The sequence below is a fragment of the Scleropages formosus genome, chromosome 19 (genome assembly GCF_900964775.1).
Source record: "Scleropages formosus chromosome 19, fSclFor1.1, whole genome shotgun sequence".
In the NCBI taxonomy this organism is placed as follows: Eukaryota; Metazoa; Chordata; class Actinopteri; order Osteoglossiformes; family Osteoglossidae; genus Scleropages; species Scleropages formosus.
The window spans coordinates 7,480,908-7,496,968 of record NC_041824.1 but is presented as its reverse complement, the minus strand read 5'-3'; the positions used below and the strand labels follow the sequence as shown (position 1 = coordinate 7,496,968).

The window sequence follows — 16,061 nt, the reverse complement described above, 5'->3', positions numbered from 1 at the left end:
CAACTGGCCCCGCTGTGCGGGACGAGTGAAAAGGAGATGCTGGATTGTCGCTCTGCCCCCACATGATCAACATGAGCAAAAAATTAGTAATATAGTGTTGTTGTAGACCCACTGTTCGCTTTTATGCATTATAATGAAAGTGAGGACACGGGGACACCTCTTTGTCGCGCGTCCTGCAGCATCAGTTAATCGATGATTCCCAGCGAGCCGGAAATGAGGCGGAGAGACGGACTGCGGTTTGAATCCCTTTAGACCAGAGCTTTTCAATCTGCCGGATTGGTCTAAAGGCATTCGAAACGCAGTCCGTCTGGGAGGGCTTTGCTGCAGGCGTGCTGGGAGCCACCTGATCTGACTGGTTATTTTCAATGGGGCCCATTTACCTCCTCCCTATAGGAACTGTCTTTCTGAAAGAGAATGGAACTGGGTCACCTACAATATAGACATAATCAATATTCTAAGAGTATTATAATAGACAAGTACATAACAGGTCAAAGGCACTGTTTCCCTTTGAAGGTAATACAATGTAGCGTTTATTATTTCCTAATTGTTTGCAACATGGTAAGAAGGACCTGACATTCTTCATAATGGGAGGATGGTTGACATTCATAAGATTAATTTTACATTCATTGATTGTTTTGAGGTTGACTCTCCAGATTTGTGCTTGTGGGGTTATTTTAATTTTTGTGCACATTTGAAGAGGTAAAAATGGGTTTTGATTACAAACTCAAGGCTCAGAAGCGGTTCCTTTCAAATGTCACATTTGCAATACTGTTGTGAAAATGTTTCCTGTTATTAATCTGAGGTTTTATTATTCTACCCCAGATCTGAATATGGAGTCCAACCCTTCGGACCATCCGAGAGCCAGCACGATATTTCTGAGCAAGTCCCAGACAGACGGTGAGTTAACCCCGATTTACGATTCACTTCGTACGTAGCCTTTCTTCCTCCAGGCCCGCGTACGGGTGGCTCCGTGTGTGAGAGAACCTCGGGTGTCGAGCCGAAAATCAGAACGCCTTGCTTTGGAGAGCGGCGACTTATTAGCAGTTTACCTAGCATTTTCTTTTTTACATTTACATTTTATTTGTTTATCCGGATGCTTCTGTCAAAAGTGACATAAAACAGTTCACCGGAATTTAGCTGAGACCTAGCCGTACAGTATATGCAGTGTTATTTCGTTTTCTTCCATTGGCACCAACATGCTTGATGGAATATGAGATTTCGTTACGCTGATTTTGTTTACTAATTAACTATTTTTAAACAATGCTGTTTGAACAGTTGAAACTGTGAAACTGCAAATTCCTGGACATCAGGCTATTTTTTTTTTTTTTTTTTTTTTTAAATTTAAATTTGAATCTGTTCTGCTCTATTTGGGCTGCTTTTGATCCAAAATACTCTGCGACCACATTATTTTCCAATGCCTGTATTTGTGTGGACGTTATTTTATGTCTACGTTTCGAGCTGAGCAGAAACGGCTACTGCTCTGTCTTTCAGTTGCTGTGCCGAACAAGAGAGGTAAGTACACGTATTTGTGCAGGGCTACGTGTTTCTGCATCCCGCGGTGCTCTTGTGCTTCCTGGCATTGAGTCGGTGTCTCGCGAGCATCGTGCTGTGTGCTGCGCCGCCCGAGCTCCAGAACCACGTGGGCCCGTTGCCATCTCTGTGTCGCAAAGCAGCGTTTCCGCTTTGTCTTCCGTCGGCTTCGGTGTCTCTTTCTGCGCATGGGTTCGTGTGTGCCGAGTATCTCCTCACCTCCCCGTGTGGCTTTTTGCGACTGACGGGTGGGATTCGACCGGGTGTCTTGCGGAGGTTATTCTCGGCCGCCCTCCTCGGTGTTTCGGTGTCGGCTTTTTACGTCGCGAATGATTTTGCGGAACCATTGTTGGGTTCATGCGCGCAAGGACAACAGTGCAGCGGCTCCTTTAAAATCCCAGAGCCGGCAAATGGGGCAACAGTATTAGGGAAAAACCTTGAATTTAAAAAAAATGCCACCGAGGTCTTTCGGCTGTTGCTTAAATCTTCGATTTAACGGATTTTGGATTTAACCGACAATTCTGCAGTCATGTCGGTCCTTCCCCATTTCCTGCTTCTCAGTGCTACTGTACTTCCCCATCATAGTCTGACACGTTGGTATGTATGTATTTCATCACTTGTATTGCAGAAGATGGTGCATAATTTATTTTGTATTTTTATGCATGCTGGCTCTTTATATATAGTGAAATTTGTTTATCATGCAGTTATGGGTGGTGGGTTTCACAGCATTTTTATTTGGTGGACTTTTGGTTTCAGATTTAATGGACCTCATACAGTATTGAGCAATCCCTCTCAACAGTTAGTCTCTTAAATTGACGATATACTACATCGCCTTATGCCCTGAACTTGAAGGACTGAAGCGTCGTCCTGAATGACCCGGAAAGTAGTGAGGATTCCCTCTTTTGGAAGATGACAAAACGGAGAGTAGGGCGTGGCTGTATTGCAGTTTTATTGGAGAAAGTCGACACTGATTCTGCTTGTCACAGATGGAAAAAAAAAAACGGCACATTGATGCTATGGGGTGTGGACCAGGGGCAGCTGCACGAGCGTCTCATAGTGCTGAGCAAACAGGCCCCATTGCCCCCACCGCAGCTGTCAACTCATCCACGGCCACCCTCACCTTCCGTGCCGCTCTGTCTCTCTGCAGGTGCACTCGGCCTCTCTAATTTCCAGCGTCTCCATTCGGTCCGAGCGACGCCCCTGCGGACCATCTCCTTCAGATGCTGTCCTAGGCAGAGCTAAATTTTGCACGTTTGCCTGCTGTCAAAACAAAATATCCGAAAGACCATCAAAAGAAAATTGCCGTAACGCAACGTTATGAATAATGCGTCCCTGAAATTGCCCAGGCTCACTCTTAAGGGAATAACTATGTGTCTGTTGCAGTAACTCTTCTGCACCGATACTGGTGATTTAGCACAAGGAAAATACATAAATACATAAATATCTGCAAACAACAGAAGTGCATTAATATTGATGTACAACAGCGGTTGTTTACCGCTATATTCCTCACACATGAGACACCGCACAGCTCCTCGGTGCTGTGATGCACCCGTTGGTATAATAAGCCTCTACCGTGGCTGCAATCATTTTACATCTTCATTAAATCAAAATGAGAACGTATAGGGCTATTTACCATATTTAATTTCTTAACCATGATGATAACCTCCTTAATCTAAAGTGCAACATTTTTGGCTGGACTTTTGTATGCATTTACTATTTTCGTTTATTTAACACCAACGTGTTTTTAAATTATTGAACTCCCTTATTCAGGTCAAAAAAATTTTATATACCGTTGACTTATTTATGACACTGGATATCCCTGCAGCAGTACGATTGCACGAGGATACTGCACCAACCTACCAGTCGCTAGTATTTTATTTACTGCGACACATTTTGGAAAAACACCGGACAGAGAGCGCTGCATGTGACTTTTTTTCCGGCTGTAATAAGTTCATGAGAATAAAACAAAGTTTTAAAGTAATAAAAGACGATGTGTATGGCGGTCAGAAAAAATTATACTCAAATTTAAAGCAGAAATGAAATATAGTTTGTGTGCAAGGTTATGTATGTTAGTGTACAGATGTGTTTGATCCCCTTTTGTTTCAGTGTCTCCTTCATCTGGGCTGCTTGGTTGGGTTGGGTTCGTTTCATCCGGCATTGTCATTGTCATGTGTGTTTTATTCCAGGCTTTGCACCCCATTTGCCTTAGAGGAGCTCCTGCTTCCAGTCACGGCTTTATGTAGGGTGTGAGTTTGTAATGCGAGTGTGTCCAGATGTTGGGACAAGGGCTGCTGCTTCGTTAACCTCTGGCCGCTGCTGTCGTCTCCAAGGCCCTTCCCGTGTCGACCTCTCTTGTGTTGCTCGACAGACTGAAGGGACCCCTGCAGTAACGTCATTGTGCTGTTGCTCTCTTTACAGTGCGGGAAAAACGGAAAAGCCTGTACATCAACCACGTAAGTTTTTCATCCGTGCACCCTACTGTAATCGCAGCATTGTAATGTGCATGTAATCCATTGTTTTAAATTTCCTAAAATATAAACGTTGCTTTATCATTTTCCAAATTAACACATTTCAGAGTTGAAATTTCGTCAACACTGACACATTTCTGCAGTTAAAGTTTTTACTGATTCTGTTTTAGTTGTGGGTTTGGTTTGACGTGATTGATGGGATTGGTTGAGCCCGTCGTGCGACAGGAATTATATACGGTAGTTAGTCTTGTTACAAAGAAGCGGTTGTTGAATGAAATGCATAGTAGGTAGTGGATAAAATACATATTGCAGAAGTAGAATTAGTTAAATGCTGTTATACTAAATAATAAGCCCTCTGTATTAAAAAAAGAATGTTTCCATAAGGGGGGCGCAATGGGTTGGACCGGGTCCTGCTCTCCGGTAGGTCTGGGGTTCGAGTCCTGCTTGGGGTGTCTTGCGGCGGACTGGCGTCCCGTCCTGGGTGTGTCCCCTTCCCCCTCCAGCCTTACGCCCTGTGTTACCGGGTAGGCTCCGGTTCCCCGCGACCCCGTGTGGGACAAGCGGTTCTGAAAATGTTCTGAAATGTTTCCATAAGCTCTTGTACATGGGTCTGTTGTCTGGGACCACGTCATATGAGGGAAGGGTGTATAAAGTGGTTCGCGTGTAAGTCCCGGGCTGCGCGTAGCTCATCCAAACTCATGTTGTTTTTCAGCACGCACCGGGTCAAATGAGGCGCAAGTACAGCTCCTGCTCCACCATATTTCTCGACGACAGCACGGTCAGCCAGCCGAACCTTAAATACACCATTAAATGGTGAGTTGAACCGTGTGTCCTGCACCGTCTCGAAACTGACGCACCTTCAACGGGAGTCGTTCTTCGGTTATAGAAAATTGTATCTGGTAGTGTTTCATTTATATAAATGCGTTGATTTTCTTGATGTGTCGGAAGAAATATTTGGCCACTGACCCCCCCTCTCTCTCTTTACAGTGTAGCCCTTGCAATATATTACCATGTGAAAAACAGGTAAGTGCTGTATCCTTCACATATGTGGTACAGATGACAGTAAACTGTGATGTTTGAGGTCCAGTCCAGGGCACCACACAGTCCAGACCCTCGCTGCCGTGGCTGCTTTCTAAAGCCTGTAAACGGCATCAGCAATGGCACCCTTTCCTTTGATATGTGGACAAATGGCTGCGTGCGGTAGGAACGCTTACATGCGCGTACGTTGCGCCCCGGGTGCGAAAGGTCACGCTCTTGAACTCGGACCGGAGGGAGGCGTCAAGTGTTGAATAATCAATAGGGTGGCATTCAACCCGGTGGTCAAGGAAGTGACGAGGGGCAGCGGGTGGTGTATTGGTTGTAGCTGCTGCCTTTTGGACTCGAAGGGCCCAGGTTTAAATCCCGCCTCCTGTTGTAGGACCCTTGATCAAAGTACTTGTTCTGAATTGGTACAGTAAAAATTACCCTGAATAAATGATAATGTAGCTGTGCAGTCAGTCATTTCTTCCTTTAAAAATTTTTTTTTTTATTCAAGTGTGATGGGATCTCACCGTCACAGGTCTTGCCACCAAGAAGGGTGCGCTTCTGTTTTCCGTCTACCGCGTCTCCCCTATGCTGCACTGTCTCTGCCATTGCTCCATCTCCCCCCCCCACTTTCCTTATTTTTCTGACTTTTTATGGCTCCGATGTTCCGCCTGTGGCTATATTAATCTCCAGAATTTGTCATCCCCCATACTGGTGATCAAGACAACATTCACCTTCAGTAAGCTCAACGCAGAACAATTAGTGTCCGTTTCAGATCCTGAGTAGAAGTGGAATGGTGTCGTTTTTGGGGTAAACGTACTCCCTTTTTTTTATAAACCAAAAGTGGCGAAAGTGTGTCCGATTGTGAGACGCAGGATGGAGTGAATCCTAACTTTTCTGTTGACCACCGGGCGGGAGGGATGGCGATGGCTGGTTCGAAACATCATTGTTTACCCCTTTCTCTCCGTTTCAGAGACACAGATGGCCGAATGCTGTTAGACATTTTCGATGAGAAACTTCATCCACTTTCGGTAATATCCCAACCTTAAGTTTCGAAGTGCATCCACTAAAATATTTAGCCTTCATCCATTGCTAATATTTTGCCCAGTGTCTACTCTTGTAGCATGATACCTGCGTTGCCTTCTCTGGAGGAATATATTGCATTTATTTATTTATTTAGCAAACGCATATATAGGGACAGTTGGTAGTTTAGTGGTTAGAGCTACTGCCTTTGGACCCAAAGGTTGCAGGTTCGATCCCCACAAGTAAGTGTGTAATAATTGTAACCGTAACATTGTAAGTTGCTTTGGCAAAAAGTGTCAGCTAAATGAATAAATGTAAATAAATGAATGTAGGTAGCTTTTTTTTTTTCCCTCTCTCTCTCCCCCCATTCACTGGGAGAACTCTTTACTGAACTGAACATAACCAGGCACAAAGACATAGTTGTTGGATTTAACTCCCCTTAAAGGGGGAAAAAAAAAAAGTCAGGATAGCATTCCTTTACTCTGTTAATGTGATTGTCCTTCGCTACCCTGATCTTTCCTTTCCGCCCACCACCCCCCACCTTCAGAAATCCGAAGTGCCGCCCGACTACGACAAGCACGACCCGGAACAGAAGCAGATCTACCGCTTTGTCCGGACGCTCTTCAGCGCTGCTCAGCTGACTGCAGAATGTGCCATTGTCACCCTGGTGAGTGTGTGGTGCAGCAGGTGGCGCAGTGGCTGGAGCTGGCGCCTTGGGCTCAGAGAGCCCAGGTTCGAGTCCCATTTCCTGCTGCAGTACCTTTGAACAAGCTACCGTACCCTGAAGTGATATAGTAAAATTGGCCAGTTGTATAAATGGGTAAATAATTGTCTGCAGTTTGTTTTAAGCTCCGTTAGACAGCGAGAAAGAGAGGAAAAAAAGTGAGGATGGTGCACACTTCTGCCAAACAAATAAGCTTGTGAAAGTGTTCATTCTCGTCTGAGCGAAGGGTGGTAAGCAGCACTGCGGTCTGTTGCTAGATCAAGTTCCACGAAGGATCCGCTTGCTGTACCCTTGGTGTAGAGTATTTAACCTCAACCGCCCCTGCTATAATAACTTTAATAGTATGAACTCAGCCATCTCTGTAAATTTTTCCTGACCTCCTGCTTTGTTTTATCTGCTCTTTCCTTCCGTGGTAAATTTTACGGGGGCTTTCTATTTCTCCTCCAACAAAATGATGTCCTATTATCACTTGCGGTGATAATTAAATTTTTTTTGTTTCTTTTTTGCCTTCCGAGAACACGTTTCATGGAGTTGCTCATATTTTCTCCGCTGCAGACATTTTTTCACTTTGTCACATGGTAATGCTACGGTACCGCTATGGCCACTGCTGCTGAAACACCCCGAGAGAAGAAGCCGTGTTACCGTTTTTAACGTTAATAGAGTAGCGAGGAGTCTACGTAGGTAGACCGAACACCTGAATGTACGCTGACCCACTCGGGCCACTTTCGGTCCTGCAACGCATGCTAGCGTCATCGCCTGGTCGATGAAGGCTTACGGGACGTTCGGTGCACTAGTGTGTCATCCAGGGAAGGCCTGTTGTGAGCCCTTTGCTGGAAATGACCTCACGTGGCAGCCATCCCCCTGCTCCGTCTCGTCACGGGAACCGCACAGGTGTCCGGGCAGCTGGGCTTCGGCTTCTCGCATTATCCCAGCGTCCCAGCGCGCCTGTGGGAATCGCCCAGCGCTCCGAGTAATTGAATAGGGCCTTACTCTGGTAGTTATGGGCTTATCTGCCAACGCTAAGAATAGAGGGTGGTCATTTTGGGGGCTCTGTTTCCTCTCTGTTTACATATTAAGCCCCCCATGCTGACTTTTGCCAGCTGCTCCCATTAGACCCGCATCCTTCGGGCTTCAGTGGAATTTCCTCTGTTTTTGTGCTGAGTGAAGAAGCTACTCTGTTGAATTATGTTCTTCCTCCAGCAGGTGGCATCGTGGTTAGAGTTGCGGACTTGCACTCGAAGCACCCGGGTTTGAATCTCACTCCTGCTGTGGTACCTATGATTCTGGTACCGAACTGGAATGAATATGCTAAAAATTACCTTGCTGTATAAATGGGTAAATCATTGTACGTAGTTTTGTATGCAAAGCTAAGTGTGTTGCTTTGAAGAAGAGCATGAAGCAATTTATTATTTTTAAAAGGGATTTAGCACAGATGACATAGGAGTGTTGGTGTGGTGTTGGTCTCATGGTTGTATGACCCAATACTTATGCAAAGATATTTATTGCTGATTGGGGAGGAAAATAATTGGGGTCTGACATGGGTATCCCTGCATTATAATAAGCACTGAGCTGTGTCCTGTCATTTATTAGATGATCATGTTGTTATGGGCTTCTGTAATGGTCTGATTGCATTACAGTCCTCCTGGTGTCATGGCAGGTGCGGTTCTGCGGTAATGAGAAGCAGGTTACTGATAGCAGACTGGGGATCTGCAGGCAGTGTGCAGCGATAGGGGAATCTGTGTTTCGTAGATAACCGAAAGGGGTTTTACCACGGTGCTCATTGTCTGCTCTGTCTGAGAGGAACTGACCTCCCTGTCCAGCCTGTCCGGACACAATTCTCCTTGCTGCCCGTCGGTGACAACATCGTCCGGCAACGGGGCAAGGGCCTCCTGCTACTGGCTCATCTCTCTCCAGTTGCCATCTTCAGTTTTTTGTCCCCCCTCCCCCTTCTTTATTGAGACAAAGATGTTCTGCTTTATATAAAATCAGCTATAGCATTTGTGCAGAAAAAATACATTTATTCAAAGAACACTGACTATTGATGCTCCAGAAAAAAAGTATATCTGCTGTTATTTTCATAGATGCATATATGATGTGGATGGATGTGTCAGGATAGTTCGTAGGTCTTTTGTATCAGAGCCTCCATTACACAAATGAAACTATGTATTAGTTGTATTGTTCCTAAATACTTCAAAGCAGGCACAAAATTATCTTGTACATTTATTAATTTAGCAGACACTTTTCTCCAAAGCAACTTCCAATGAACTCTATGTAGTGTTATGTGCCCACACACCTTATTCACCAAGGTGACTTATATTGCTAGATGCACTACTTACACTGGGTCACTTATTCATCTTGTTTTGAAATAAGTGGACAAACTTAATGTAACGACACACTCGCCAATAAAGGCACGTTTTCTTGCTGTAATGACATGAAATGATTTAATCACCCTTTAATTAAAATCACTGTAAGATGATGATCTGCTCCCACGTGTGCAGTCGATGCTGTCTCCCCCACATGAGTGTCTGGTTATTCCCAGTGCTGCGGTGGGGGTTTGTGAACCGTCAGAAGGTCTGAGATCCCCCTGAGACTGGGGGTACGGGAGCCCCAGCCTTGCTTGACGCCTGCACTTTTTCCACTTCTGGAAACTAAAAATAAAGGTCCCCTCAGACGCTTGAGTGCCGAATGTCGAAATCTGATTAATGGATGTCCTGCTAAAGGGATCTAGTCAGGTCCGTGGCATAAAGGCTTTTTCAACAGCAGGGAAATGGGTGAGAAGAGGCAGAAGACAGAACAAGAAGCCCTTGGTGTGGATCACCCAGCACCGTACCAAACAGTGTCACCATTATGTTTGCACTTGGATGCTTTTCTTCAAAAAGGTGCACTGTTCGTAGTAAACAAAAGTGCATTTCAACAAACAAATCATGTTACGGAGGCACTCGAGCGATTCTCGTTTGATACCACCGTTCGCTGGTGCACATCCCGCAAGTAGCTGCCTATTTGCATGTACTCATTGCCTTTATCTGACACTTTTCCCCCAATAAACCTATTTATCCATTGGTACAGCTGGCTAATTTTTACTGTATCAATTCAGGGTAAGTACCTTGGTCCAGTTTACTAACAGCAGGCAGTTGGATAGAAACCTGGGACCTCCAAGTCCAATGGTGGCAGCTCAGACCACTATGCTCCCCACTGCCTATAGAATTAACAGGAAATGCAACTGTGATCGTGACAGATGGTGTGATGCAAAATTATGGAGCGATTAAAATATCGGGAACGAAGTCCGCAAGAGAGCGGCTTACACAGCCTTCTTGAATGTTGAGGTCTTTCACAGCATTCAGCAGCCCTGAGGGGCAGAGGGAGCGCATTCCAACACATGCGAGCCAATACAGGGGATGTTCGGACTTGCTTTTGCACCTCTCGTGCACGGGACCATCAGGCACTCTTGCTGTGGCATAGAGAGTGACCAAGTGCTGTGGGTATTGGAGTGCAAATCCTGTGAGCGTCTTGAACATCGTTGGAATATTCCCCCTCAGGAATTTGGCCGACACTTGAGTCTGTCCCCCTGCTTCCGGAACGAGTCTAAATAATATTAGCATTTCTGTGCTTATATTTGTAGCTTTCGTAATGATTTAACGCAGTGGTGGGTGTACTTCGATGGCCTGAGGACCCCCTGCCGACTTGTTTACGTGTGCTTCCGAAGAATTGTGCGGATCCTTCATGATGCTCGTTGGAGGGAGCCGCGAGATGCAAACGGTTCCCTTGTAGGGCCATCAGCCGAGCTAAATGGAAAACCACTCTTCACTTTACACTTCAGTCTCGCGCAGCGCTGACAGCAGACCGTTCCGCTCGTCTCTCTTGCCCTTACGTTCTTGCCGATTTGGCTCCTTCGTTTTATTGTAAGACATCTAATGAGGAGCACTGTTAAGATTACCCACACAGCTATAAATTATTTGTTGCATAAGTCCTGGAAGATTAATTTTCTTTAAATGTTTATTTTTTTTACGTAACTGAAACACAGCTGTAAGATTCCGAAGGGCAGATTTCGCCGTGTAATTTTCCAGCATTTTAAACCTATTTATACTTGCAGGTGGCATTTTCCTGCATAACAACACTGTCTACATGACATTGTGTTGTTGAGAAATAAATTGGTTATGATTATGAATGTGCCTGGAGCTGATTTTAAGCTTCAGAAGACTTTGAATGACCTTTTTGTTGACCTTTGTGCAAGTGTATACACACACACACACACACACACACACACACATATATATATATATATATATATATATATATATGCACACAGCTATACACATATTTTGGTCAAGAGTCTTTTCGTTACCTGTAGTTTAGCTTGAATGAGGCTGTCAACCAAACTGACCAGACTTTAATGTATTTATTACTTGCTTTTATACCTAGACTTGTTGCATAACTTATTTGTCACCCCCCCCCATTTTATCTGGTAGGTGTACCTCGAAAGGCTGTTAACGTACGCAGAGATCGACATCTGCCCTGCCAACTGGAAGCGCATCGTGCTGGGTGCCATCCTGCTGGCCTCCAAGGTGTGGGATGACCAGGCCGTGTGGAACGTGGACTACTGCCAAATCCTCAAGGACATCACCGTGGAAGACATGTCAGTCTGTGTATAACAAACGTGTATCGCTGACTGCTTTGTGTGAGAGAGAGAGAGAGAGAGAGAGAGAGAGAGCATGAGAGAGCTGTCAGTTGTCCATGCAACAGAGACATGCTTTTCTGGGCGTCTCGGCTGCAAGTGGTAGTGTGTTGAATTTTTATTATTCATTTAGCTGACACTTTTCTCTCAAGCGACTTAGAATGTTAATCTGTTCACAGTTATTTACCCATTTTTACAGCTGGGTAATTCTGTTGAGCAATTTAGGGTAAATACCTTGCTCAAGGGTAATACAAAGGCAGCAGCTCTAACCACTACGCTACCAGCCGCCCCAATTTACGCCTGGTGTGCGCAGTCTTCCGTTCTGCCTGAGGCCTCCGACACCTGACAGAAATCTTGCATTGAGGTTAAATCTGTACCCACTGAAAGACTTCACGATCCATGGTCCTCAAAAACAAGGATACGGAAAGAGCCACAGTTCTCACACTCACAGCAGGTGGGTCAGAGACCTGGCCTATAATTTGCTTTCTGTTACTCTCGTTTGTTAACCACACAAAAAACTGTATGTCAGCAGTAACCTGGGTCAATATCTTATGAACCTCCAAGTTTTTTAAGATATGGTTTCCCGTTAATTTATTTTAATTGTATTTCTTGTCCCCTTTTTTTTTTTTTTTTTTTTTGCTGCAGAGGGAACGTTACATGTGTTTCCTTGTTCAGCCATTAGTTGGCAGTAGAGAGCGTACAGACTAGGACTGTCGAACTGGATTAGCTCAGATGCCTTCCACACTGTTTATAGCATGTCTGGTGTTTGTGGTCAACAAGATAAAGAGTGTTGCGCATTGGCATTTACGTTTATTCATTTGGCAGATGCTTTTTTCCAAAAGCAACTGAGAACAAAAGTGTGTTTTGTAACAGACAGAGAAATGGATTCAGCCAAGAGCTGTTGATGGGATAAATCAGTCATCAGGACTCTATGAAAATGTAGAGATGGGTTTTTTTTTTTTTTTTTTTTTATTCTGTCCTTCTAAATTACCTTATTATGTAGCCTCCGCAGGGAACACCATTGTTTTGCTTTTATTAATTGTATAGCTAATAAGGCAAACTGAAAGCGGCCACATGCTGACAAACATCGCATATGTTGTTTCAGATTAGTGAACGGCAATAAAATGAGCGTTCCCTGCTTCAAGCATGTTTCCAGGATGAGCTCTGAAACGTAGCGATCGTGCCTCGGACGAGCAGCTGATAGAAACTGATCAAGTAGATAAATTTTTTTCGGTGAATTTTTAAACTTATTGTTTCCTGTGAGGTTTTTGTAGACCCTAATCTATGAATAAATCAAGGGGCATCTGTAAATGTGACGGTGAGGTTGAATTTACAGACCCGCCGAATTAGGGACGGTCTTGCAGTACCTATAGGGTTCGTAAGTCGAGGACTCGGTAGGATTCAGAATGCGGCGGTTCACATCGAAGCCCAGCCTGTGCCGCGTGGCTCCTCGGAACCCATCCTCGTCGGAAGCCGCACTGACGGCTCCGTGTGTGCCGCCACTATTGGCGGAACAGCTAGTAGCTTTGAGTCGAAAGGCATCGGAAAGCTATTTGAGACGCAGGCGGTTTGGGCTTTCCAATTACTACATACAGCAGGAGCAGAAATGCGACAGAGGGATTTACACCCCAATAAGGGAGGTGACAAATGATCGTCGGCTTCTCGTTCGACCCGCTCAGGATATGCAGTTAGTTTTAAGGACCGCTGCTTCGCCGTGTTTCGGGGGCTCGGTTGACAGACTGCAGAAGGACGACGAATGGCTGAGATTCCCTCTCAGGAAGACGTCTCCTTCCTGCCTGTCTCTCCTGGCTAAATTTAGCGAGTCGGTTGCTGCACGAATTTGAATATTTACGTAGGTGGAAGGCAGAGCTCAGGGTTGCGCCGAGACAGTTGTTAACCCTACGAGTGAAGGGATCGGTTTTGCGTGTGGAAACATGAGCGGTGCAGGGTGCTGTCGGGGTCACTCTGATGAAACAAGTACTGTGTTAGTTAATACGCTGACCGTGGAATCGCTGCACATTTCGGCGATCCCTTATTTTACGTTTCCGTAATTAATTTTCCTATTTGTTTCCATTTATTTATTTAGCGGACACTTTAGTGACTTTGGAGTTACAAACAAATTGAGTTATGATTGTAAACTGAGGAGCTAGGATTCAGTTTGAAAAATACGTGGCTTGCAGTGCTTTACCCGTTTATACGTCTGGGGAATTTTTCGTTTTAGTTCAGGGTAAGTGCCTTGCTCCAAGGTACTACAGGAGGAAGTGTGATTCAAACCCGTGTCCTTTACATGCAGGGAAACGGCTGTTAACACGTGGCCGCTGGCTACCCTTCCCATTATTCATTGACATTTTTGTTTATACCGTCATAATTTCCATTTAGATTTCTTCATTTAGCAGACGCTTTTCTCCGAAGCGACGTACATCTCATAGAAAATACAATGTGTGTATTACATCAACAGAAAGAGAGACTTAGATGCAGACGTGTGATTCTAAAGCACAGTTAGTTACTTTCCACCATGTGAACCAATGTGCATCACACAAGTAGCTGCATAAAAGTGTTTCCAAATAATCGACACTTCCTGATCACTTAGAATCAATTAGGATTCTATTAGAATCAATTAGAAACCTAATCCTAATTTTTCCAGTTTTTTTAATCCTGAAACACGTTCACGTTTCACAAAAAAAAAGCTGTCGTCGAGATCCTCGGCTCTCGACGACTCTGAATTTGGCCCCCTCTGTAGTCACTAGTAGTCAAATGGCCTGATCAGACGTGACGCCGTTATGGATCCTCCGTTTTCTCCTGCACAGGAACGAACTGGAGCGCCAGTTCCTGGAGCTGCTGCAGTTCAACATCAACGTCCCGTCAAGTGTTTACGCAAAGTACTACTTTGACCTGCGCTCCCTGTCGGAGGCCAACAATCTGAGCTTTCCCCTGGAGCCGCTGAGTCGCGACAAGGCACAGAAGCTGGAGGTGAAGGACTGCACGCCGACCCTCTTCTTGCTACTCTTTGATTACTTTGCTCACATTTGAGTTGCACTGAACTGCATTGGCCACCTCTGTCTTCTATTGTCTTGCGGTCGGTATATAGTGAGGTGGCACAGCGGGTAGCGCTGCATCACAGCACATGGACTCTGTTTTATCGCTGCTCAGACTGTGTGGAGTTTGCACGTTCTCCCCATGTTCGCTCCAGGTGCTCTGGTTTCCTTCCATTATCCAAAGGTGTGTGATTCAAGTGGACTGGTGACTCTAGATTGGCCTTAGTATGTATGTGTGTGAGCGAGTGAGAGTGATTGTGTTGTGACGGTTTGGTGCCCCGTTCAAGGTTTACCCTGCCCCCCCCCCGTGCTCTGACTGTGTTTTATTTTAGTCAGAGAAATGGCAGCAGTCATCTTGTCTTTTCAGAGCTTTGGTTGGATGTTAGGTCATAGCTTGTATGTAAATGACTGGTCAAAGGTTGAGTTGACATGTCGTGCCAACTAGGAGGATGGGAGGTGGGACGTTACTGTGCAGTTACTTTAATTTTTTTTTTGTCCATTTTGTCCAACTCCTCCTTCAGGCCATCTCCAGGCTTTGTGACGACAAGTATAAGGACTTGAGGAAAGCTGCCAAGAAGCGGTCCGTGAGCGCGGACAATCTGGCTGTGGCCCGCTGGGCGCCCGCTATCATATCCTAACACGACGGTGACAGCCGGTGACATGGCAGCAGGTCCGGGAGTGCAGCTCTCCGTCCGGCTTTCGGCTAGGAGGAAGAGAGAGGACTTTTCAACTCGGCTAGATGCCTTCACAGTGCCTCCACCTAGTGGGCCACACAGGATCCTTGGTTTTTATTGTTAAATCTGTTGTCATAGTAACTTTTTTTTTATGACTCATGTTTGAAAAAGAAAAGATTCAAAAAAAAAAAAAAAAGACGGAGACCTTCAGCCTGTAGGGGGCGAAGCGGTTCGAGCGACATCTTCCCTTGTGTAGCCAGTGTCGGCCCTGTGCCTGTGAGGACAGACTGTTGCGGGGCAGCAAATTCGTAGCAAATGGGAAGCGAAACATTTGCGAGAACATCCATACGGTGGCAAGATTACAGAGAAAACCGGTTTTCTAATGTCACTTGCCCCCCTGGTCTTCAGGCTTTGGTGCCCTGTTTCATATTCGGCAATGTTCGCAACAGGTTCCCGTGCTCGTTTGATCATTCCTTGTACATTCCTCTGGCTTTAATACTTTTAATACTTTAATGTGTCACAGAACAAAATTCTCCTCGCAAGCACAAGGTGTGTTGGTCCGGGTATCGAGGCACACGTGGCTTCCTGTTTCCACACTTTCTCCTGACATTCCTAATACCTTCTACCTTCTATGTAAAAAAAAAAAAAAAGCCAATTTTGACCAATGTGCTATGATGAATATAGCTGCTGTGCTGTCAAAAAGCCAAGTCTCTGTTCTCCAGTAATTTCTCAGTATGAAGTCCGGAGTGGTGTTCCGGCTGCTGAGAAAAGGCAAGTATTTTTCAGTGTAAAATGAGTGATGTCCCCATCTGCGCATCTGAGAACCAAGGACCTTGTACCAGAACAAGGAAAAATGTTTTCCTGTAAATCCTTTCAGTATTATTACTGTTTTTTTTTTTTTTTGTGTGTGTT

General features: G+C 45.1%; 1 protein-coding gene across 3 annotated transcripts in view; it reads left to right on the top strand.

Annotated features, from left to right (window-relative positions):
- The window catches only part of ccny (cyclin Y), a 40,816-nt gene extending 24,755 nt beyond the window's left edge, over window positions 1–16,061 (top strand). Inside the window, exons 2-11 of one of the 3 annotated variants that reach the window (XM_018741248.2) lie at window positions 823–897; window positions 1,492–1,512; window positions 3,949–3,983; window positions 4,711–4,811; window positions 4,986–5,021; window positions 5,995–6,052; window positions 6,592–6,711; window positions 11,235–11,401; window positions 14,248–14,410; window positions 14,997–16,061. In XM_018741248.2, coding sequence (XP_018596764.1) covers window positions 823–897; window positions 1,492–1,512; window positions 3,949–3,983; window positions 4,711–4,811; window positions 4,986–5,021; window positions 5,995–6,052; window positions 6,592–6,711; window positions 11,235–11,401; window positions 14,248–14,410; window positions 14,997–15,113 — 893 coding nt within the window. In that variant the 3' untranslated portion in view covers window positions 15,114–16,061. Of the gene's footprint in view, window positions 1–822; window positions 898–1,491; window positions 1,513–1,706; window positions 2,128–3,948; window positions 3,984–4,710; window positions 4,812–4,985; window positions 5,022–5,994; window positions 6,053–6,591; window positions 6,712–11,234; window positions 11,402–14,247; window positions 14,411–14,996 lie in introns of those variants that run through there. The other 2 variants (XM_018741246.2, XM_018741247.2) reach the window with 2 other exon arrangements.